This window comes from Colius striatus, chromosome Z (genome assembly GCF_028858725.1).
Source record: "Colius striatus isolate bColStr4 chromosome Z, bColStr4.1.hap1, whole genome shotgun sequence".
Taxonomy (NCBI): Eukaryota; Metazoa; Chordata; class Aves; order Coliiformes; family Coliidae; genus Colius; species Colius striatus.
Window position 1 is genome coordinate 18162982 of NC_084790.1, and position 23531 is coordinate 18186512.

Consider the following 23531-nt stretch of genomic DNA (forward strand, 5'->3'; position numbering starts at 1 on the left):
TTCTTACCCTCCAACAGCTACCTGAAAGGAGGTTGAGGCAAGGTGTGTGTTGGTCTCCCAAGCAATAAGTGATAGGACAAGAGGAAATGGCTTTAAGTTGTGCCATGAGAGGAAGGTTTAGATTGGATATTAATATTTCTTCACTGAAAGCGTTGTCAGGCTTTGAAACAGGCTGCCCAGGGGAGCAGTGGAATCACTGTCCCTGGAGGTATTCTGAGGGCCTGTAGTTGATGCTGCACTTAGAGACATAGTTTAGTGGTAGACATGTAAGTGCTGGGTTAATGATTGGACTCTATCTTAAAGAGCGTTTCCAACCTAAACAACTCCATGATTCTAATTAGAGGCTTTCAGTAACAAGGAGTTTAAAGGCTCATTTTGTTCCTATATTCAAAACAACTGGTGTAAGTGCATTGGTCATGAGCTAAATATCATTCAAAGAGACAACATTTTCAGGTTTTTAGCACTGGTAATTCAGATAACAAATTGACAGAGAATATTTTTAATTAGTTCTTAATCACTGAACCACAGCTCACTTCTAACAGTGTACTCCACTTCTACTCCAAGTACTTCCTATTAAACAAAGGAGAGTTTAGCAGTAGTTATCTCCTAACAACTGCAAAACTCAGAGTATACCATCCCTTAATGCAGATACCCCTTTAAAAAATACTTCAGCTCATAAGAATGCAAAAGTGGAGAAAAAAGTTCCCTAGGAAAAGAATATAACTTTTTAAGAATACTATCCTTTATTAGCATGGATCTTCTCAATAGCACATTCCCATTCTCTTTCACCATTTTTTTCTTTTAAAGAAACTGAAACAATGAGATAAAAAAAATAATCAAAAAGCTAAAGGGAAGCATCCAGTATATCTAATTCACAAAATGATAGCTTGAAAGATTATCTTAAACATACAATATAAAAGGAATAACAACATTACATAAAGCATCAATGACAAATTTATTTATTGCTAGCAAGAACATAAAAGAACCTATGTCATTATTGATTTCCTGTATGGTATCTGTACAACAGATAACGAATACTATATACTACAAAAAACTGATGGTAAGTTTGTAGCTAGTTAAATAAGACAACAGATAGTTCAGTAATAAGCCTACCACTGCTGGTATTCATGACTTTGTACAAAAGTTAGTCTACTATACCACCAAACATTAGAGGACACCACCATTCCCCCACGCCACAAAGTTACCCCCACTGTTTCTTATCTCCTCCTCAAGACAGTACACAAAAGCACAAATAGGCTAGCTGAAGTCACTAGGAAGTTAATATATGCCAATTTACAACAAAAAATGCCCAAAAGCCAATTGGACAAATTCCTGAGCTTCCAGACAATCCTGCTCTTAGCAGAAAGTTGGACTGCATCATCTCCAGGAGTGCCTCCAACCTCAGCAAATCTGTTTCTCAAACAATGTGGAAGTACGCAGACAGATTTATGTATAAATGTACCCATTTATAGCTCTACCTAGATATAGCCATGTTCCTTATCCTAGAAGAGTCTTTTTCCTTTTTAGTTTGATTTCAGCAGAGCAATTTCTGTCACCTCCATCACTCCTATTGTCTGCAGGAATTCTTCCCCGCAGTGCCTTCAAAAGAGAGTATGGTAAAGGGATGTTTCTTGTGTATGGCTTTTATTTTAGTCTCATCTCCCAAAACAGAAATGATGATTTCTGGCATTACTATTCATCTTAGGATGGAACCCATTTAAACATGCTAAAATCCTAAAGAGAAAGCTATTTCATGTGAGAAGTTCCCTGTACATATACTTAATTCCAGAGTGAGCGGAAAAAGATGTGCAGAAGTTATTTTTACTACTCCCGTATTCATGAGATCTATTTTTCACATTAAAACACCGAGACCACTTCGGCTAAAGAGCATACCCAGCTGTTACAAATGATATCATTCATGACAAGTTCTTCTGGAGACATTCTATTAGTTACACTTGACAAAGACTACTAGTCTAGCCTAGGAAGCTGCACAAAATCCAGTAATTTACTCAGGACAAGCTTGAACTAATTGCTGCAGGTTTATTCTGCAATTTTGTAGTTAAAAAAAAAGCTTTCACTGCAAGGGTGGTAAAACACTGAAAGAGACTATCCTGAGGAAAAAACTGTTTGAAGACAGGGAACTGACTAGATTATCTCAAAAAGTTCCTTCCACCCTCAATAACTCTGAATAATTACTTTAATTCAGTTTTGTTGAATTTGGGCTATAAAATTCAAAGGTGTTCAGATCTGATATTCCAAAGGTTTTGTATATTTGCAGAGGTTAAAAAAAAAGGTAAAACTTAAGAGATTGAAATTTTGCCTGAATATTAGTGTTTCAATTAAACATTATCAATAATTGAATCAAAACGTTACTTTCTTCACAGAAGAATATAAGAAAAATGAATCTTAGCTCTTAACATGCCATACAAATAACTGGAAATTGAGCCTGATTACTAGAGTCAGATGCTTGACAGAACACACTTAAGTCTCCTGCTTGTGTTAAGGAAGTGTCTTGTTTAAATTTGCCAGTTTATACACAGATGGCTACATTTTACAAAGTCCTGACTGGCATTTCACAAAATGCAATGGAAACAGCTATTTCAAGTGACTGATCAGATATCCGAATTATTGCAAAGCATATGTGACAGCTGGAGGTATTTTTTACTTAGTAGAGAAGTGCTAACTGGGTTACGAATACTATTATTTCCAAGTGTTTCACTGATGTACAGGACTTCAGCCCAAATCCATACTAGTAGTGCTGTGGCTGTACCCACCAGACATAAATGCCATCTGATTGTGGATTTCAGATGGATAAAGAGCAGCATATCCACTGCACATGTATTTTACTCAGAAACACTTGGCTAGTGTAGTTGAAACAAGTTTCCTTCCATGTAGCTTTTTCCCCCCTCCTCTATCCAGCACCACTGTCTAGGCCTGGATATCCAGACAGTTTTCTACTCATTGCAGAGTAGGTCCATCCAAGCCAACAGAGAGAAGAGCCTCTATGTGCTTATCAGATATTTATTTGATATCCCAAACCTATGAACAGTATTAATCTAGATTATCTTAAAGAAAGGAGTAACTGTTCTTCTTACTTTTGTGTATTATTGTGACAATAAGAAGGAAATATTCACCACCTTCAATGAGAATACTCTACTCTTTGACAGATGCAAGCAATACTTCAGAAACTGCATGCTCAAGCTATCAGTTGAGCTTCTCCTCAATAGTTCTCGTAGCTATGTCGCAGCACTGTTAAAAATTGCTTCTGTACAGTTTCTACCAGATTTTATGCTTGAGTATTAGTTTGGTGTGGTACTAGTCAACTGATTGGTAAAAGAAGACATCTCAAGTCGCCAAAATGACATCAAAGGAATGAGGAAAAGCAGTCTGACTTGAATTTTCCTTCAATAAAAAAAGATTAAAAACCAAAACCTCACATGGCAGTAGAAGTGCACCTCACAAGCCTGTAAGACAGCAAAGGAGATAAGGTTACGATTTGAAAGTTTACATTCATTACTTCTGCATTTTTTGTAACATTCGCAAAAATCAAACTCAGGCCTAAGTGGTAAAAGCTCTTTTCACTGAGCCATCTCTTTGAACACATATTCACCACTAAGTAGGTCACTGACAAACATTCAGCCTCTAAATATGTGGCCTATAGGAAAATGTGAACTGGAAAGCATCATGCTATTCACTTCAATAGTAGAAATTATTCCATTTATTTTTCAAGTTTGAGCTTCACAAATATCATTTGAACACGAGGAATCATGATGATGCATATTAAAGAATAATTTATTAGATAATGTCAAGTTGCTTTTTGGCATTACAGTCAACATATAGAATGGATTTTGAGAGGTGAGGTGGTGAAACTACTCCATTCTAATCACTGTTTGAAACAACCATACAAGAGACTGAGTGGAGATCCACATTACAAAACTGTAGATAAAGGCATTTAACATTAAATAAGCAGCAAGTAAAGAACACACTGATTTAGTATTTAGGGAAGAAAAGTAGATAGACTTCACAAATAGAAGTCTGTAAAAGACAAAAAAAGTTTCAAGTTGAAAGATGGAAATAAATAAGTCTAAAGATACAGCCACAGTGCTCCTAAATTTACTACTGTGCTTCGAAAAGTTACTCTTTTTTGCTTTAAAAATGCACAGGCTCTAATTCACAATATTTATCAGAGGAATAACAATCACAAATGAACTACTTCTATTCTGTCCAAGCTGTTTCACAAGTGTTTACTTGCCTACCATAAACTAAGCCTGTTTAAATACTATATAGAGTTGTCAAAGCCCAAAGAAAACCCATCTATATAATATTACGAGAAAATGCCAAATGGATGCTATCAACAGATGAAGTGGTCATATGAAGTATATCTTAGAGAAATGATGCCTCTTGCCCATTCTTAACAGTAATTTGCCTTTAAAAGTAGTCATAGTCTTACAGAAGAACCCTTCCCTTTTAATACACAAACAGGTAAACCAATACTTTCCTTCTGAGAACACAAAAATCTAAATTTCTGGATAGGAACAATCTCACTCTACAACCCTAGTTACATGAAAGGTCTCTTTGGTTATTTCCAGCAACTGCTTGAACATTTTTAAATTGCACTGATTATTAACAGAGTCCTGTTGCAAGACTTGAATTTTAGAAATAAAAATCACAAGGAAGACTTAAGATGGACTACTGAAGATGTGACACAAGTGAATAAATGTCAAAAAGATCAAGAAACTTAACCAGTTCGTTAGCAAAATCCAAGTCACATCTAGTTTTTCCTTTAAGGTAACTCAAACACTGTGGGATAAAAAAGTGGGCCACTACTGTACTGTACACTCTACACTTCCACGAGATACAGTTATTTACATCACCTAGAAAACATTATTGAAGAATTACTGAATGTTCAATAGTAATTACAAGCCACCTCACTTCACTTGTCACCATTAATTACTTATGCAAAGTTCTCATGAACTCAGGATGGAATAAGATATCTAGAGACAAAGTAATTTTTTCTATTGCCCTGTTTTGACCCAAAAAATATTCACGAGAGATAAGCAAGAATTGGTGACATGAAAGACAAAAGGTACTGAAGCTGTCTAAACACTGCTGCACCTTACTACCTAGAAAAATCCTCTGCTGTAGTAGTGTTTACATGTAAGATAATCGGTTGTATGAAACAATAAAGGTGTCCCAAGACATTCTCCAGTTCAACACCAAGACACTAGCTAGGGAGACCTGTCATGTAAGAATAAACTTTGCTCTACAGAGAACAATATGACATTATCAAGAGTGGAGCAACAGATCACCGACCTTTCTCATGGTTGCTGTAGTCCATAGCATTCACTTAAGTCCACTTCCACAGTAAATAGAGGTAATCTCCCCTGTTTGATTAGGAAGATGTCTCTTCAAATGGATATCATTTGTGTCTCAGTGTCTGCTGTCATTCTCAACTGCATGCATACTTTTCTCTTAGCAGAGATCACACATTCTGATTATAGCATAAAACAATTATTTTTCTAGATTCAGATGAAGTGTTTGCACTTTAAAAGCTAGTGGCTCCTCCTTGCTTTTGTCTGTCTAATGGTAGTTTTAAAGGCTGGATTGCTAGTGATGATTACCTATCTAAGGCAGCAACTTATGACTCAGGGCAGTACATATAAATAGTATTGAATAAAGACATGATAATATAACAATAGTTTTGCTGTCTGTAAATAATATACGTAATTAATATCTCTTAGTAGCTTGTTTATCTCAGTTTTCACTGTGTCCAAGATTCCAGTTTATCTGGAAAATCCAGAACTTATTTCCAAACAGTAATCCAACTACACTGGAACATAAAAAAACTGAAAAGACATTCCAAACTAAATTATGTACCCCAATCAAGATTGTTTTCCTCTTTCCAAACCCACATTAAAAGTCTAGTGTTATGTTAAGCAGCTACACAGTTGAATTGGGACATTTAGGCCAACCATATCAGATCAGAAATTAAGATGTTTTACAAAAAGTATCTTCTCTCAATGTTCATAGTGAGTGTCTGTCTGATAATTTTTCTTGCAAGAAAAATTATACCCATCAACATTAATTTCCTTCCTTTTTCTCTTTGGATGCAGCTACAACACCTACAGGCTGTGGCTTGTCTTCTAAAGCTTTAATATAGCTGCCACTTAACAGCTAAGTTCCTCCAAACTATATTTTTAAAACAGTCAGAAAGGACAAGCGCCTTCAGATCAAAGAGCTGCCCTGAAGGATAAGTTGAAGATCTTTTCTCTTTAACTACTATAAATGTAAACCTGGAAAACAGGTGAAAGTAAATAAACTGTAACTATAACATTCAACAAGAAGAAACTTCTCTAACTAGACCACTGTGCAGGAATGTCTGTATAGCTGTTACCTTCTGCAATGGCCAAAGGATGATAGTCTATTTTATGACAGATATTGGAGGGCAGAATTGCTGTAAAATGCTGCTGTTACATCTTCAACCTGTGAGCTTCCAGTCAGTTTCAGAAGTAACATTCCCTAAAGCCAGTAGGCAGTTCAGAAGCAAGAAGAAATACTATTTCAGACACCAATACCAAAAGCAGTATCTTCAACAGCTCTTTACTCAATGCTCCTGGGATGGATGCATAGTAAGAGAGAGTTCAGTCATTTGTTACTATGCAGTCCTTTTAACAAGAATTTGGATGAAAGCGCTCAAGTGTCATATACAATACATTAAACCTTAAGACAAAGACTTCAAAGGTAGACAAGTATGAGCTTTAACTTACCAGATTTTAAGTAAGCCCTTTCAAAAGCTACTTCTGAAATTGTGAGACCTGTATCACACAGGAAGAGTCCCTGCCAGGTGTGAGATTACAAACGCATCCTGAATTTAAGTGCTGCATTTTCAGTAGTCTTGCAGCATCTTATCACTCCTGGAAAATAACGCTTACTATCTTCTGTATAACATAATTACCAGAGAACAGCTGACTAATTATATTTCGTAGCAAATTAAAGCACCTCTAATATATTAGGTCTTCTCAGTGTTTTTGGGAAGAAACAGAAGTCTGACTCCAGAAATTTCTGTCCTGTATCAAGACTATTTGTGTTCTTGGAGTCTCCTGGTGTCCAGTTCCCTAATGAATCTGTGTCCTCATGATTGTCCTCACTAAATACCCGCTGAAGATAATTTTCCTGCACACGTGGCTGTAAGAAGCCTATCTTCTCAGTCAAAATTCAGAGCTAATTGTGAACTTGATCTTCACCTCAGCATGCAGCTGGCAATTTTGTCAGCACTACACCATTAGTATACGATAGTATTGCTGCCAGATGACTAGCAAGTGCTGAAAAGCAGGAACTTCTGTGTCAGAAGAGATTCTATGGCTGCATTTCTTCCCGGTTCATCTCCTATAAGGGTTTAGCCACGTTCTCTCTACTCCCGTAAGCCAGAGCACTTGCCTGTGAAGGCGGCGGCGAGAGGCCTTTGGAAGAGTGGCACACCCGCCACACGAGGGCGCCCTTGGCCGCTCTTTCCCATCGCTCTTTCCCAGGGACGAGCTCTCGCACGTCCCTGCGGCTGGGCTAGAGCGAGCTTCCTTTTGGAAGCAGTTACCGGACTACTCCAGCTAATCCTACACTATGTCTGGAATTCTTAAATATTCCTCTAAGGTCTGCAGACCAAACAAAGTAAGCAACAACTTCAGGTAATGCCTTTTTCCACAGAAAATAATTAAGAGCCAGAATGAATGCTGCAAGTTGGCTGAGCTCTCAAAAGCCTTTTTCATCATGAACTCAGCTTCTTACACGGGCTAAGACTAAATGATTTCTATGAAACAAACTGATTCAAGGAGCAAGCAGAGCTAGCTTTATAAGTTCCACCTCTCTTCCTCTCATTCATCGACGTAACATGTAGAAGTAATATAGTAATAACAGCCCCATCAATTGAGTGCTGACAATTATCAGAAGAAACACAACCCAAACTATAATTCAAATTTCAAATTATCATCTTGGTAAGAATACTAAATAAGTAGTAAAAAAAAAAAGCCAGAACACTACTTAACACTTGATTAGTAATACACCTGAAAACCAATACACAGCACTAAACCATAAAACTAGTTTCATGGTCGAGTACCAACATTTACCACAAGCACATAACTAACCATACTCTAGAAAATTAAGTCTCAATAGCAAAAAACACATTCACACATTTCCCCTCCACAGAGGGAAATGAAACAAATTGAAAATAAGTAGACATTTAAAAGAAAATGGGATTTTTCTACAACAGAGTAACTGATTTCAGTATAGTGATGTTTCAGACATTTTAGGCTACTTCAATTTCTGCAAGAGCTCATACTTCAAAATAATAGCTTAAAATAATATGACCAACAAGAACTATATCATACAAAAGAAATGCTACGAAAGCTGGTCTTACAAAAAAAAAAACCACCATACTATTTGCATCAATATATGACAGCAAATAACATACTTTTGTGAGGTTAAGTAGTAAACCTGAGTAGCTGAAACTCAAAGTCTTCAAGTCTGAAGAAAAAACACACATACCAATTTTAGCAGACTGAGGAACTTTTCTGTAATTTAACTTCAGCTACATATGCTGCCTTCAAAGCTTTATTCCTTGAAGATTCAGCCAGTCCTTGATTGAAAGAGTCTATTTGCTAGTGAATACTAACTCATTTTCTGCCACTAGCCATGCAAGTATTCATTTTACATCAAACACTATTTTCAGTAAACTAAGTATAACTTTGTTTAAAGCCATAAAATTCTGTCTCTGTGAATGATGTTAACAGGTAAACATCCACTTAAGTACTGTAAGAACAAACCACCTTCCTATTTTCATAAAAAGAAGCAAAACAAGTTCACAGATACTTGACAGTAAGCTTTATTCTGCCTTTCATCACTCCTACAGTTGCATGAACTGGTGGAAGAACGCTGTTAAAAGAAACACAGGACATTACAAGCCTTTATACAAACACTCTCATTTAAGCTCATCTCACTGACTCAATTTTTCACAGATCTTGTAATATTTGACTGGTGATGTATTCCCTGAGCAGCACACACAAAAAAAAAAACCAAAAACAGTAGTACTGCATAAAAGACACAGTGTTAGGGTCAACTCAAAACTGCATGTAGTCACACAGTCTACTATGTCTTGAAGGTAAACAAGTGTGGCCACACAAGACATCACCAGCAAATTGAGAGGAGTTTCAGATATAGGAGTAAGGAACATGTAAACCTTTCTTCTGCCCAAATTTGCAGTTAAGGGACATCAGAACATGCTAGGGTAATCCTCTTGAGAGATAAGCCCACAGAGCATGCTGTGTGCCAAGACAGAAGGATCACTCTGCTAGTATCAGCTCTTTTTCACGGTAACATTCATAAATCACCAGTTGATGTCTGATTTAAGCGATAAAGATTAACATAGTGTTGTTCTAATACTGAATAAGGCTAGAAGCACACTTGCAATTCACTTAACTTTGCAACAGTACCTAAAACTACCAACAAGTAGCTATGTTCTCTCTGACAAAAAGGGCTAAAGGAATAAGCACAGAAGACTTGTCAGTATTGCTTTCTTCTGATTTACTTCCAATGTAAACTATTGTTCACATCTCACAGCCCTTTGCATTGAGGCTTGAACTGCATTTTAAAAGTAGCTTCAGCAAAACAAAAGGCAACTGCATGAGCAGAGCAATCCCCAACTTAACTGTAGTTCGCTCATAGTTCCAGTAGATGGATTCTACCTATTGAATACTCGTAACTCACGAGTGAGCTAGCAAGTTCTGCAGCTTGCAAGACACCTGTAAACCACGCTCACTACTAGATTAATTGACACCTAGTTTATAAGCTGTTGCTCTGAATCCTGTTATACAGTAAGATTACATCTGTAAACAAATGGCTATTAACAGAACTGCAACCTATCCTAAACAAGATGACTTTTCAGGAATAGATGCTTGAGTTTTATTTCAGACAGCGTTTAACTCTATATTTTTATTAACCTAGTGCAATCCTCTTGCATAGCCTTACATCTTGCACAGCTTTTCACACATGAGGAACATCACCTGCTGTTTCATCAACACAAGCTTGTTTACGTTAAGACACAAAAATGAGAACTCTAGTTATTTCCTACAGGCTGAGATTTACATGAACTTGACCAGACAAAACATTAACTGAGGGTTACTAACTGATATACTATGTCCACACAAGAAAACTGAACCCTCAAAAATAGAGTTGGAAGTAAGGACTGAATAGGAAGGTATATGCTTTTACACAAGCAAAAGTAACAAGGCATTTATTTATAGATACTAAGCAGCACTAGCACTGAAAATTGACAGTCTTGCCTTTTTTAGCTTCTCATGTTGAAATATTAACTATCAAGAACCATGAATTATTTGAGGTAATGATTTACCTAGGCAGCATGCTTGCTTAGAAATTACCTCATGCACTACAAATGAAGCTCCTTCCTATGCCAGGGTGGAAGTATACCACAGAATTTGCTGAGTCAGTTACTTTTTTGAATGCTGGCTTTATCCTTTAATACCACTATTAGCAGTAACATGTTCTATGCAGCTGAGAAGTTCTCTTCTGTAGTTAATTTGTTTCTTGTCAGGAGTATATGGATATTAGTGTAAAATATTATGGCCCATTATACCACCTACTCACCTTTAACAACCAGGTGGATAAACCATCTTGTTTTACTGCTGGGGTGTTCAGAAGCATGCGTTAACAACTTGGGCATCCAAATAACTAACTAGCATGACATTTGAACACAAATTCTTTCCCCAAACTTCACTTTAACACATACTATTTTTGGATTTTTTTCTGCTTCTTTCAGGAAAGAAACCCCATACCAACATTCTAAAATACACTGTGATCAGAAGTTTGAAAACTACTTTTGCAAATTGTGCTCTGGGGGGAAAAGTTAACTTGCAGTTTTTCTTTTAGTCACATAGAGTGTCTTTACTGAGGACTGAAAACCAGCAAATTGTTAACAAAAGATAAATTCTCTCCCTACAATGTGTTAATTGTGAACTCAAAAATATGTCTTTGCAAGTAGTCAAACGGGAATATCCTTCTTTCAGTTTTAATAGCTGTGATTAACAAACAAGAACAACTACTTATCTGCAATATTAAGTAGTGGAAAACAAGCAGTTTTATCACAGTCAGTGAGCACACACAGGAAAAGAATATGCTCAGAAAAGCTGATATTTTTATTACTTGAAATCAAAATACATCTCTACAAAGTAATTCTTATAGGAATACAGCAAAACTCTTCCAGAAGGAAGATTTCTTTTTTTTTTAGTTACCAAGAAAAGGAGGTAGGTAGGAGATAATCAATGCATCTTGCTATAGATGCAATACTTCATAACCACTGTGCAGCGACATTAGGCTTCAAATGCATTTCCAAAAGAGCTGTTGCTTAACTGAATGTACCAGAAAGACATTGAGAAAATAAATACACTTTTTAACAACTCCAGAAACTCAGAAGACAGGAAACAATTCAGATTAGAAGTCATCTCTTGTTTTAGCCAGCTCTACCAAATGCCTCAGAGTATTATGCCACTAAAACCAGAGGCTTTCACATTTTTCTTCTGCTGCCTTCTACAACTTCCTAACTAGTTCTAAAAACACTTGGCATACTCGAAGACCAAAAAAAAAAATCTCCACGGAGAATAGTGTAAGAAATAATTTTCTGCGGACATACACAAAAGCCATGATGTTAGCTTGGCAAATTTGTACTGTAAGAACTGTCAGTTTGAGTGTACCGTGATGAAAAAAAATTAAATGTATCAATAAAGTGCTTCCATATAGCAAGATAAAAATAAATACAGGATGATAAAGAAAGATCCTTGCACATATTTAACATCTAGGACTACCTGCTGATTGAAGTATCACTCACTCTGCTTGTGGTGGCAGAGGGGAAGTACCCACTTTCTGTAGAGATACCCAGATCCTTATAATCCACATGACATCCTCAGTATGACAGGTCTTCAGGCTGTGCAGGTCAGTAACACTACTACCCAAACTGAAGTAAACACTGAAACACGCCTTAATATAAATACTTTGCATTAATCTCACAGCAGAATTATCCTGAAAGGCAGTGATACCTGTAAAAGATTGAAATTACTCGAGGTGTTTTAGCACACACTAATTTCCACCTGAATTAACATTTATTCAAACAGCTGGGCTAGAATTACTAGGACTTAATAGCAATATATGCCTACAAGCACCTACAAAAGAGTAAGCAGTGATAAAACATGCCAAACAGGCAGCCTGGGAACTCTCAAGGTGGAAGTGGAAAGCACTACCTCCACTAAAAGCACACAATATGTCCCCAGAGCAGTTGAGGACCAGGACCAGTTTTCAAGACTCAGTGCTTTCACAGGCCTAAAAGTTACTGCAATCGCTGACAAGACTGAATTTTTTTTTGTCTGCAGAAAAGTGCAAGAGAATATATACTGCATTCATCCCCAGCAAAAAGCACAGTGCTTGCTGAAAAGTAGAATAAATCAATTAAGACGTTCTGATACACTACCTTCAGAGAGGTATTTAATCATATTTAGCCTTTTAGTTTTAAAATATCAAGCCCTTGCTTACACTGTATACTGAGATCAGCTCATTAATTCAGTTTAATGTATGGATGAATAAACGATTTAAAAAACAGCTTATTTCCACAATATCTGTAGTAAGAACTAACTAGGCAACGTAACAGAATTCCTAGAACAGACTTAGTCAAACAGGTTTTTTCTACCTTTTTATTTCCAAAAGCAAAGCCTATAAGCTTCTGAAAGGTCAGAATAGTGTCATGGCTGCAAAAGAGGAAAAAGTAAGTGGAAGTGCAATGACCATCAAGTGTCTGAGCAACATAAGATGAAACAAGTTCCTTCAAACTCCACTTGCTTTCGTGGCTCACTACCAAGAAACATGCAAAGTGCAATAAATTATGCAGTTTACTAGGAAAGAGAATAGTAAATGCCACTAAGTCCTATTCAATAACATTAATTAGCAACATGTAGAATCAGAGAAGAGTAACTATCGGATCCAATAAAGACAGGCATAAGGCAATTCTGCATTAGTAGTGCCCTAGATCCACATATAAAGCTTGTTTGGAAACATAACTCTTTCAGGATTATTTCTACGGTCCAGACCATAGGACAGTACTCCAGCCATCAAGCTGTATGTAGTCCAAGTTCTGCTGTTGCACTGTCTTCTAACAAGCATATGAAGTCCAAAATTACTTGATTACCACACTAGAGTCCCTATACCACATAAGAGACTACACTTCAACAGTTGCAGTTTATAACATGGACTCTCTGGAAAACTGGAAAGCTTACATTAAGAACAATCCTTTCACACTGACACCCAGAAAATCTATGCTTCAAGAAATCTTACTTCTTAAGCAGTTGCCCCAGAAAAAGAGATTAGTCACCATATATAACTACAAATTTGCCTTCAGTCCTGTTGGATTGTTATTCTTGATTCCACATTTGATTCAGGTTCCACAGAAGGCATCCTGCAGTTTGCCATGCAGTACCTTTTCTCCATATCTCTGCCCAAATCAGAAATTGTCAGGTTGACAGAACTCGTCCCTTATTCCAGCACACCACTAAGCAGCAGCTAGCAAGAACTCCTGCCTGTCACAAGACACAACACATCACAAAGGAGCAGCTGCCAAACTACTCAAGTCTACCACCCTGAGTGCACTCCAAACCTTGCAGAAACATCTGATGGATTATAGTGGCACAGCACTGCAAACACCAAGCAGTTCAGAGTAAAGACTGAGGATAGAGTTGGTGAGTTTTGCAAAAATCACAAACCTCTTTTGCTAAGTGGCAAAGTTGTAGCAGCCCATTCATTCGCATGGTGGTTCTTGTACCAGGCATTTGTGCTACATGAACAAAACACCTGGAATTTCAGCTACTAACTGCCTATCCTCTCAAATTTTCTCTCATGGAAACACTTAAAACTTTCTAAACTGTGGATGAATAGTCATTCTGCACACTAAGTCACTCTGCAGACATCCCATACTACGTCTTCTCTTGCTTCCTCTGAGACATGAAGGAAAATGACTTTCCTCATTCATCTCCCACCTCATCTCCACATACTGCACTTCAAGGCATCAAGTCTGGAGTCAGATTAAAGTGTAAGTAGAAGACCATACGTGCTTCTCATATTCCTGTAAGGTTAGTTAAATGCCCTAGAATTAGTCACACACTAAGCTAACATTGTTCAAAGCAACAGTGACAAGAAATTATACAGAAATTGCCAATTTAAACTGAACTGAACAATGAGATTACTCTGAAATTTAAGAGAATCACTTACAGAAAGTCAAGAGCTTTGCAGTAGCACTGACAAGACAAAGTTTCCAACAACTCTGCTCTTGCCAGACACTAACATGGGCTACAAGTTTTTGCACCAGTATGACAAAAGTAGAGAAAACTCTGGAGGTTAATGCAGTTCACAAGTTCTAGATTCAAATAGCCAGTCAGACAACACACTTTCTACTGCTTCCACTGGGAACACATAACTTTCTGTTGATTACCAGATGATTATTGTAAAGTTATAGCAAGCTTAAGAGCTGTAACTAAGAGATCAGTGTTTCACCCATGCTCTGCTTAGACAAAGCACTTGGAACACAGAAAGACAAAACCTCCATCTCACAGGCTTAGCTGTCTAGGCAGACTACAATTCGGCATTATCAGAAGGTTATTCTTCAGACTCTGCACTGGAGGAGAACACTCTGACAGCATAGAACCCCTCCTAACTTTGCTCTGACTGTACACAGACACACTGTATGCACTGAGCTATGACCAGTGTTCCTAGAACTATTATTGCTTTTAACAACATACTCAAATCTGGTGATATCACATTCAGTTCTATACATGTATCTTTCTATGACCAACCCAGAAGTCTTTGCACTTATTACTGTGGTTCTTGAACAGAGACACAGAACATGTGACATTTCAGAAGTAAAAACTGGAAAGTATTGCTGTACTTGTACTGCAAACATACTGAGCTGCACCAACAATTTTCTGGAAGTGTGAACAGGCCCATTTAACAGGGAGGACCAAGAATGTCCTAGAATTTACTTTCTCTTTGCCTTCAGGTTTAGAAGGCAGCAAGTCTGACAACAGGAAGCAACACAGAAAGAAACCTTCAGGTGGGTAGTACCTGGTTCCTTGTATTACATGGAACAGTATCACCAGGACTTCACAGATACATGAGTCTATGGATATGAAATATTGTTCCAGGCTAGATTGCTAAGAATATCCTGCCTCATCTTCTAGGTAGTACTAGCCAACATGCTAAACCATAGATAGAAGTCTATACATCTACATTATTGCTAATTCAAAACACAGTCAAAAAGACAAGAAAATCTGACCTATCAACAAACAAGTTTAGAGAAAATATTACTTTTATGAGTATATGATAATTATGAGAACAGTACAGCAGCTTTGAAGCCTAGAAAACTAAGAAATTCTTCCAAATTTATGACATCTAATTTTAGCCAGTCTCTGAAATGAGTCTGAACTCCACAGTTTCAGTTCAGCTAACAAGTCCACAAGCATTCCTGAGTAAATTACAAAAAAATAAAAGCCTGAAAATGTGGTGAATATTTCCTAACTCAAAAACTAAGCATTTGTCTTCTGCACGTACAATTCAATTTGCACTGAAGACACAGGAGTCTCAAAAAGTAGTCCAGTCTTTTTAAAGACAGCACATTGATTTTTATCTATATTCAAGCTCCACAAAGGTAGGCCTAGAAAATGCAGTTTGCTATACTACAGTAAGTCCTAATTTCAAGTGATAGCTATTACTGTCCCTTGCATTTTGTCAACAGCTGCTAAACTTGTGTCTTGCACAAACACAAAGTTTGTGCTTTTAAGTGCTTGAACAAGGAGAGTTTGACAATTAGACTCCGTTCTATTTCACCTTCTTCCCTTACATTTATTTTTCGCTTAATTTTTTATGATTACACATGCTTAACATTAGATGAAATAAAATGTTATCTTCTGCTTTTAGATACATAGCAGGACTGAAAAAACAAAATTAAACAACTACCTAGAGCAGATAAGTAATCAGCTAAAATGCTTTGTTGAGACCAGGGCCTGCAACCTATCATACAGCTGACATTAGTTTAGGTGGTAGTTTTGTACCTTGTATTTACACATACCTGTATTAGTCAAAAGCATGAAAGAGTTAACAGGCTCCAAGACACTTGGACACAATGTACCTCTCTGAACACATTCTCTGGTTAGTAACTAAAAGCAAGTAACATTCATATCCCACTTCTCAGAAGCTGCTTCTGTTTATGGGATTCTCACATGAGGATACTCTTGTTCAGCACCCTTTAACATCTTCATTAGTATTAAGGTTTAATTTCTCTACCTTCAGTAAAACAACAAGACAGCAACCAGCTATTTTAAATTCTTGCTAAGAATACTTTCAGCATTTTTCCATTAACTGAACACAAACTTCAGCTACTAATAGCACCCCAACAGTAGGTTGCTCTTTTGAACTGTGTGCTTGGAGATGACCACGAGGAACCTCCTGTAGTTCAGCTTTCTTCTCTATCTCCTTCACAACTGAACTCAGAGGAAAATCAATAAAAGACATACACTTTGTACGCTGCAATGACCTATAACCATTGATTGAAACAATTGTCTTAAATTCTACTCCATGGAAAAAGCATTACTGAAACTATTAGAACAAATCTTTAGAAAAAGAGCTTCAGACTACTACCATAAAATAAAAAAATAGAGAACTCCAAGGTGCCTACCTTCCCTCCAACAGGTTTTCCAGAGGCAAGGATGCCCTCAGGTTCAACTCATCTCAATCCTAAAAGCTATGCAGACATCTTTAAGGAATGGGGGCACTGGTATAATGCAGTCTTAAAAGCACTGCAGTGTTGCAGATAGGACTACAGACTGAGTATTAAATAAGAGTGGGATAATTTTGTTCAAATCCACAGTATTTAGGTCAAGATGACAGCACTCATCCTTGATCCCTCCAAACTTCAACACGGTATTGGTGACTTGGTATGTAGCAGGCTTCATGTCAGAAATTTGCTAGTGGATCACATTGGTGAGGTATGGTCTGGGGCTCTGACATTGACTGCTAATATGGACAGATAGGTTAGAATTTCTTGTTTTCTTCATTTAAAAATATTTTATTGATGAGAAACAGTTTGTCTGCATGTTTCATTTCATCCGCCAATGCAGATACTACCAGATTTCTTAGCATTCCTATATTAGAACTGTCTCAGTGCTTCACAAACAGCTCTCAGTACATCATAAATAACATTTCAACTCATAAAGCAGCCAGAGAATGTATCTAATATTGATATGGACCATCCTGAATTAGGCAAAGGCAGACCAAAGCTTTTCCCCTTAGCAATTCTTATTTGAAGCTCAGCCTGTATGAAAGTGTTTAATTTTTATTCTCCTCTGAACTTCGAAGTATCTATCTCTCACAACAGTTCATTCAAGATTGGAAAAAAAAAATATTGTTTTAACGAAGGAATTAAACCAATGTAATTCTGAAATTCACACCTATTCTCTTCCTTCACAGAAACCTGTTAACAGTCTCTGTTCTACATCATAGAACAAAGAGGAAAAAATTGCTTTTCAAGAACTCTCTGTAGAAACCCCAAAAATTATGAACAGGCGTGGCACTACAGTATTCCCCACCTTGCATCCACAAACACAAAGTAATCTTGCTTCAGGCTACTTAAATCAGAAATATTACTCCCAATGCAGTTATAAGGTCAGTCAATGTATTCCTCAACCTCATTTATCCTAAAACCTTTTGGAACAAGGCTCATGCAATGTTTTAGCTGGCAGCTGAATGTGTGCCTCAAAGCTAAAGCACTGTTCTCTGACAAAGTAAAAACATCAACTCTTACAGCCAATAGTTTTGGCCCTGGAGTTCTAACCTACAATTAATGCAATTTTAATTCAGGATCCCTCTTCAGCATCACTTTACACTATACAGAATGACCTCACACCTTCCAACAATATGTCTGCAATTAAATTTTGCTCCATTCTATTTCCAGGCAAGAAATCTTTTGACATCAAGTAGCAGCAATGTGAGCTTCTAGCACAGAAAACATCAAAATCATCATGTAAGGATGTGGGCAATCTGCACATCCATCATTAACACCCTGAGGCTCACTTTTGTGTGCCTGCAGCAGAGCACACTCTTAATAGGGAGAAGTATGTAATCCTTAAGCAATTTTAGTAAGGAATGCTAAATATGTGAACTCAGATCTGCAAGACAAACCACTTAGAATATCCACCTCACTAACTGATCAAGTACCAGTTATATCTTTCTACTCCCACAAGAAAATATCAGGAAACAAAGTAAAAGACCTTTTGTTTCCAAGCACTGACGTAAATACCTATAAAGAAGACAGACTTGTTTTCCGCATTAACTAGCCATCAGCTAAAGACAGAAAGATATGGCATCAGCCCAACCTAGTTTCTTTGGCATCTCCAAAAACATTTTTTATGTTGAAACTTTTGCTTGGAAGTTTGGTCAGCCCAGAAGGACAAAAAGTAGTGGTTTCAGTAGCCAAGGCTACCAAGCTGAAGCAGAGTACTCACAGATTTAACCGTTAACTATACTTAAGTGCAACAGCCACCTGCTATGGGGAAAAAATGCTGGTCTTTTGGATCCAAAGGAGAGGAAAAACAACCTTCATTCAATAGCACAGAAGTCAGACAGAGACTATTCAACAAGGATCTCAAAGGATCAGTGCTGGATTTTAAGCAGCCTCTTAGTTTGACTCATTTTGTGCAGCTCAATGCTCTGTATCTCAGGGAGGGTAAGTTGTCAGAAATCTCTAACTGAGGGACAGTCATAAAGCATGGCCTAGAGAATTCACTATGACAGAGGTATATGCTCTGCCAATCAACTTTTAAAAATCATGCTGCTTAGGCAAGATTCTCTTCCTTTGTGGGAATTTTAAATTAGTAAAATGTGTAGAATAGTCAGTAGAAAAGATCGAGACTTAATCCTGTTCAGGCAGTCTCAGAAGTACAGCATCCTCTCTCTTAGGCCTGAGTATGGACATGTCTCTTTTTTAGGTAACTTACAAAGTAGAAATTAAGTCAAGCATTAAAATAACTCATTCTATTGAGTTTGCTTGACAAGCTTTTGGTAGGTGGGACAGAAGGGCTGGCTTCTGTGAGAAGATGCTCAAAGCTTCTTCCTCCATGTCCACCAGAACAGTGACAGCTAGCTCCAAGACAGACCTGCCACTGGTCAAAGCCAAGCCAATTAGAGAAGATGGTAAGAGTTCTGTGATGACATATTTAAGAAAGGGGAAAAAATCCAAGGTGAGATGATAAAGCAGAAAAACCGTCAACCACTGTTACCACCTCAGGTGCACAGATTAGGGAGTCAAAAACTCAAGTAAACCTTGTGTAAGTATCTGCTCTTCCACATGTAAAACTTCTCTCTAAAAATCCTAATACTTAGAAGACTTAAATGGCCTGTAAATATTTATAGCACTCAGATGAAAACGCAAATAAAGGCAATTTTTGGGTGTAGAATCTAGATAATAAACGTAAGCTCCTTCTGACTAGCAATATAAGCATTGTTTTATTCTGACTTCATTGCATGGTTTAACAGAATTGCAAAACACCATCTGACAACTCACTGCTTGGAAAAACAAATAGATACAACAAACTCCAAAGCCAACATACCTGTTATTTTGTCCCGGACAAGCTTGCAGGATTCTATCTCACCAATGCTGCCAAAGAGACTCTTTAGTTCCTCCTGTGTCATGTTCTGTGGAAGGTAGTTGACTATTAAGTTGGTCTTGCTGTCTTCTGTGTTCCCAGAATCAACTGGTGATGAGCAATTGTTTATGGTAGTTGAACCATGGGCTGTGTTATTGCAGGTTGGTCCATTAGACAATTGTGTTTCCATGGCAGCAATTACCTGCTGAAAAACACAGAAAACAGGAACTATCAAAATTCGTATTCTGCAAACTATTAGGAAAGTTTACACAAAAACCTAGAAACTATGCAGAAATGGTATTGCCAGGGTCATCCATGTACTACCTCTGTATGCAAAAACCCCACCAATACAGAAGCATTTTAGTTGTTAAGTCAAAGCAACACTTTAAAAATTTACAGACAAATCAAGTTGTGACTTAAATCTTCTAGCAGCTCTCTCAATTAAGTCAATGCTAAAATCTTTGTTTCCACCCTTCCCTATTCCCTCCATTTAGGGGCATTACAAGCCTTTGAAGTTTAGAAGCTACCGAGTCGAGTTGGCCTGTTGCAATGGTAGCTACTTCTATTAATTCACAACTGACAACTCAACACAAAATATAGCTTTTCAAGTGATAGTATTTGCTTTTTTTCAAAAAGAGGTGAGTGTTTACTACATCCTGAGACTATTACTCATAAGGACTAGCAGAAAGCAAAATCGGTAATTTAAAGAGCTATTTTATCTCCCTAAAGGAATGTGTTGGGATGGAAAACAAACTTCCTTGATAGCCTCTAGGTCAATCTTTTTTTTGTCAAAGGTTAAAAGTAGGTTTCTAAATGCTTTTATTTCATTAAACTGACATGTCCCAGTTCTCACTTCTTCCCTCCCCTGCACCCTGAAAACAGTTAGATTTGATACTTTAAGTTGATTTACTTTCAGACATCAAATTATGGGTGTGAGCACAACTCCAGAAACTACCATGTTTCACCTCAAAAGTAACCGACTACATGATTGGCAGATACAGTAGGAATCACTTGGAGATATTTCAGAACTTGCCCACAAGCTACGACACGTACAAAAACTTCTCTGCCATCTCAGTCAACCATTGAATGGTACCAGTCAGTAAATACAGAGGATTTTAATGCCGCCCTAATATCCAAAACTTGGGCAGCCTCAGCCAACAGAAATATCTATTAATTAATTCTCCAGTAATAAACATTTCAGCACAAAAGCAATATTCATCAAGAACGTTCCTTAAAAAGAAAATATCCAGCAACCACTGAAATCCAACCTCATACTTAAACTTCTAGGAATTCTCTCATTAAAAAAAAAAACCACAAAACTATTATCACGTCAGGGTCTCTGAAGGGTATCTGTCCTAACTGTCCTGGTCAAAGGTGCATATATTATATGCAAGGTATAGCTGAACAGCTGGTAGGTAAACTGTACACAGAGAATGCAAATTTGCATTTCCTAAAAATGAGAGGGAGGTCGCCGAGTATCTTAAACTATAAATCAGAAATTCCTGGGAATATACTTCTAAGTTCTGCATAGAGAAGTATTATCCAAGAGGTTACCTCAGCCTAACAAAAAAGCATCTTTTGTTAGTGAAGATGTATCCGTTAAGGACATTTAATATAGCAATGTGCTCTAGTTTTCTCAAGGAGCTACAACTGGAACAACATTTTCTTCCCTTGTGATAAACTTCAAGGGCTAACCTGTTCCTGCACTTTAATAAAACAAGTCTTCTGAAAAGGTGAGAAAGTAGATGAACTCAATTAAGGTAAATTAATTTTCAAAACACTAATATATCTGGCAGAGCTAGTAGCCACAAATGCTGTGCTCTGACTGAGGCTCTCTGGGACTGCTTCCCCCACCCCCGCGTTATCTCAAAGTATTCATTGATCAAAATTAGCAGGACTTAGCAAGGACAACAAACAATCCTCACGTAATTGCACATTTATTTTCATGTTCAGGTGGCAAGAATGAGATCCTAAGCCAACATTCAAGTGAACAGCTGCAGTAGCCTGTGTGTGTTGAAATTACAGCATTTCTCAGCTATAGAACCATCTGGTCTGAATGAAGTGATACTAATATGTTTTACAAATAATGCATACTCCATTGATAGGTTGAATACAACTGTTCATAACTCACAAAGTACATCTTCAGTAGTTACTAAATATTTTCTACCCAGAAAAATAGTTTGAGATAAACTTACAGTTTTCAAATAATTTCTTAGAATAAGACACATAATTTTAAAATAGTAATCAGAAATACACAGTACACAGGTTTAAGTTACTGTGATTTAGCATTCAGACCATACCAAAACCATTTTAGTACAATACTACTCTTCAATTATCCACTGGGTATTTTTAATTGGTACTGAAATCTAATTGACATTAGTAGAGGGGCACCAGTACACCACTGTGTTCTAGGCTCTCACAAATAGGGACACAACCTACAGCCTGTAATGAAACATAAAAGAAAGATAACATTCCAAATGGGAGATTAAGAGTTTGGTATGGCCTCAGCACTATTAACATGTAAAAAAGTAGCCTACAGAATTTAAGAAAAAACCCACAGACCCCAGTCCAAGGCTCTGCTGCCCACGAACCACTTCTAAGCAGAGAAGCCACATCACACAGTCTGACTGCCATGTTAGTTTAGAGTTGCCGTCTGCAATATGGACACAAAAAGTACCATATGTTAGATTAGCAAGATAATGCAACAAATCAGTTTGTACAAATTTACAGTAATTGCGTTTATATTCCCAGCACGTCCATGCAGTGTGGCTTAATTGGTTTTGAGGCAATTCCAATCTAATCTTTCCAAAATAAGTTTAAAAATTATTATTCTTAAAAATAAGCATCTTATTTCATGTAAGAAGATTTAAAAGATAATGCAGTCCAGTAAACCCTGCATCTACCCTAAACTATCTCCAGAACCACACCATGCCTAAAATGAACTACACCACAAGCCAAATTTAATTCCTCAAGACTTAAGGAAGAGGAAAGATAGATAACACAGTCAGTTGATTTTCCATTAGCACACAAGATGACCCTGTACCATTAGAAAAAACAGCTCTCATTACATGCCTTTCCCAGCCCACAAGAAAATACACATGGTAATAAACTATTTCGCTAGAATCCAGTCTTCTAAAATTCTCTGGCTTTAACAATTAAGTAAATTAAAATCTATCAGATAGCATTCAGTAAGTTTCCTTGCAATAGCTGTTTAAGAGTACCACCGGACATACAAGTAGCAACAGAGTCAAGGATTTCTCAAGTGGAACAGTGGGAGCAAAACACACATGAAAGTTCTTCATGAGGATATTTTTGTCCCCACGCACACTGTTTTTCATTGTTAAACAAATCATTGCAAACTCAGCTGGATTTTAATTGAACAGTTCTAGGATACCACAAAAGCTAACAGACCACTTGCAGTACAGATGTTGAATATAACCACCTACTGGCAGAAACAGGAAGACTTCTGACTGTTGCCACAGCTTGAGATTGAGATCTTGCCACTGGTTAGCAGATGAGGTAAATCTAAACTTCACAAAAAACAAGGACTCAAGATTTCGGATGGCTGCTCCATCCAGGGCTTAGAAACATATAATTTGAAATTATTTTTTCTGGTTTAAAATAGTGTAAATTAGTCTTGTTTGTTACCAAAGTCCATATGGTTAGCTGCCTTCGTGTCTGGTCTTGATTTCTAACTTGGGTTGATAAAGACTTTTAACAATCTTTCTATGCAAAACACTGAAGCTTCAGTATCAGCTGCATGCTTGCATTCCATTCTCTCAGGTCTATCTCAAC

The 23531-nt window shown here is 37.2% G+C and overlaps 1 protein-coding gene across 6 annotated transcripts in view; it reads right to left on the minus strand.

The window, feature by feature from the left end:
* Nucleotides 1-22385, minus strand: part of ELAVL2 (ELAV like RNA binding protein 2) — a 46774-nt gene extending 24389 nt beyond the window's left edge. For 3 of the 6 annotated variants that reach the window (XM_010195497.2, XM_062017954.1, XM_010195498.2), the window contains exons 1-2: nt 22299-22370; nt 19701-19941 (exon numbers count right to left, since the gene is read on the minus strand). In XM_010195497.2, the coding sequence (XP_010193799.1) occupies nt 19701-19941; nt 22299-22370 (313 nt within the window). Of the gene's footprint in view, nt 1-19700; nt 19942-22298 lie in introns of all 6 variants that reach the window. The other 3 variants (XM_010195496.2, XM_062017955.1, XM_062017953.1) reach the window with 3 other exon arrangements.
* Nucleotides 22386-23531: the final 1146 nt, after the last annotated feature.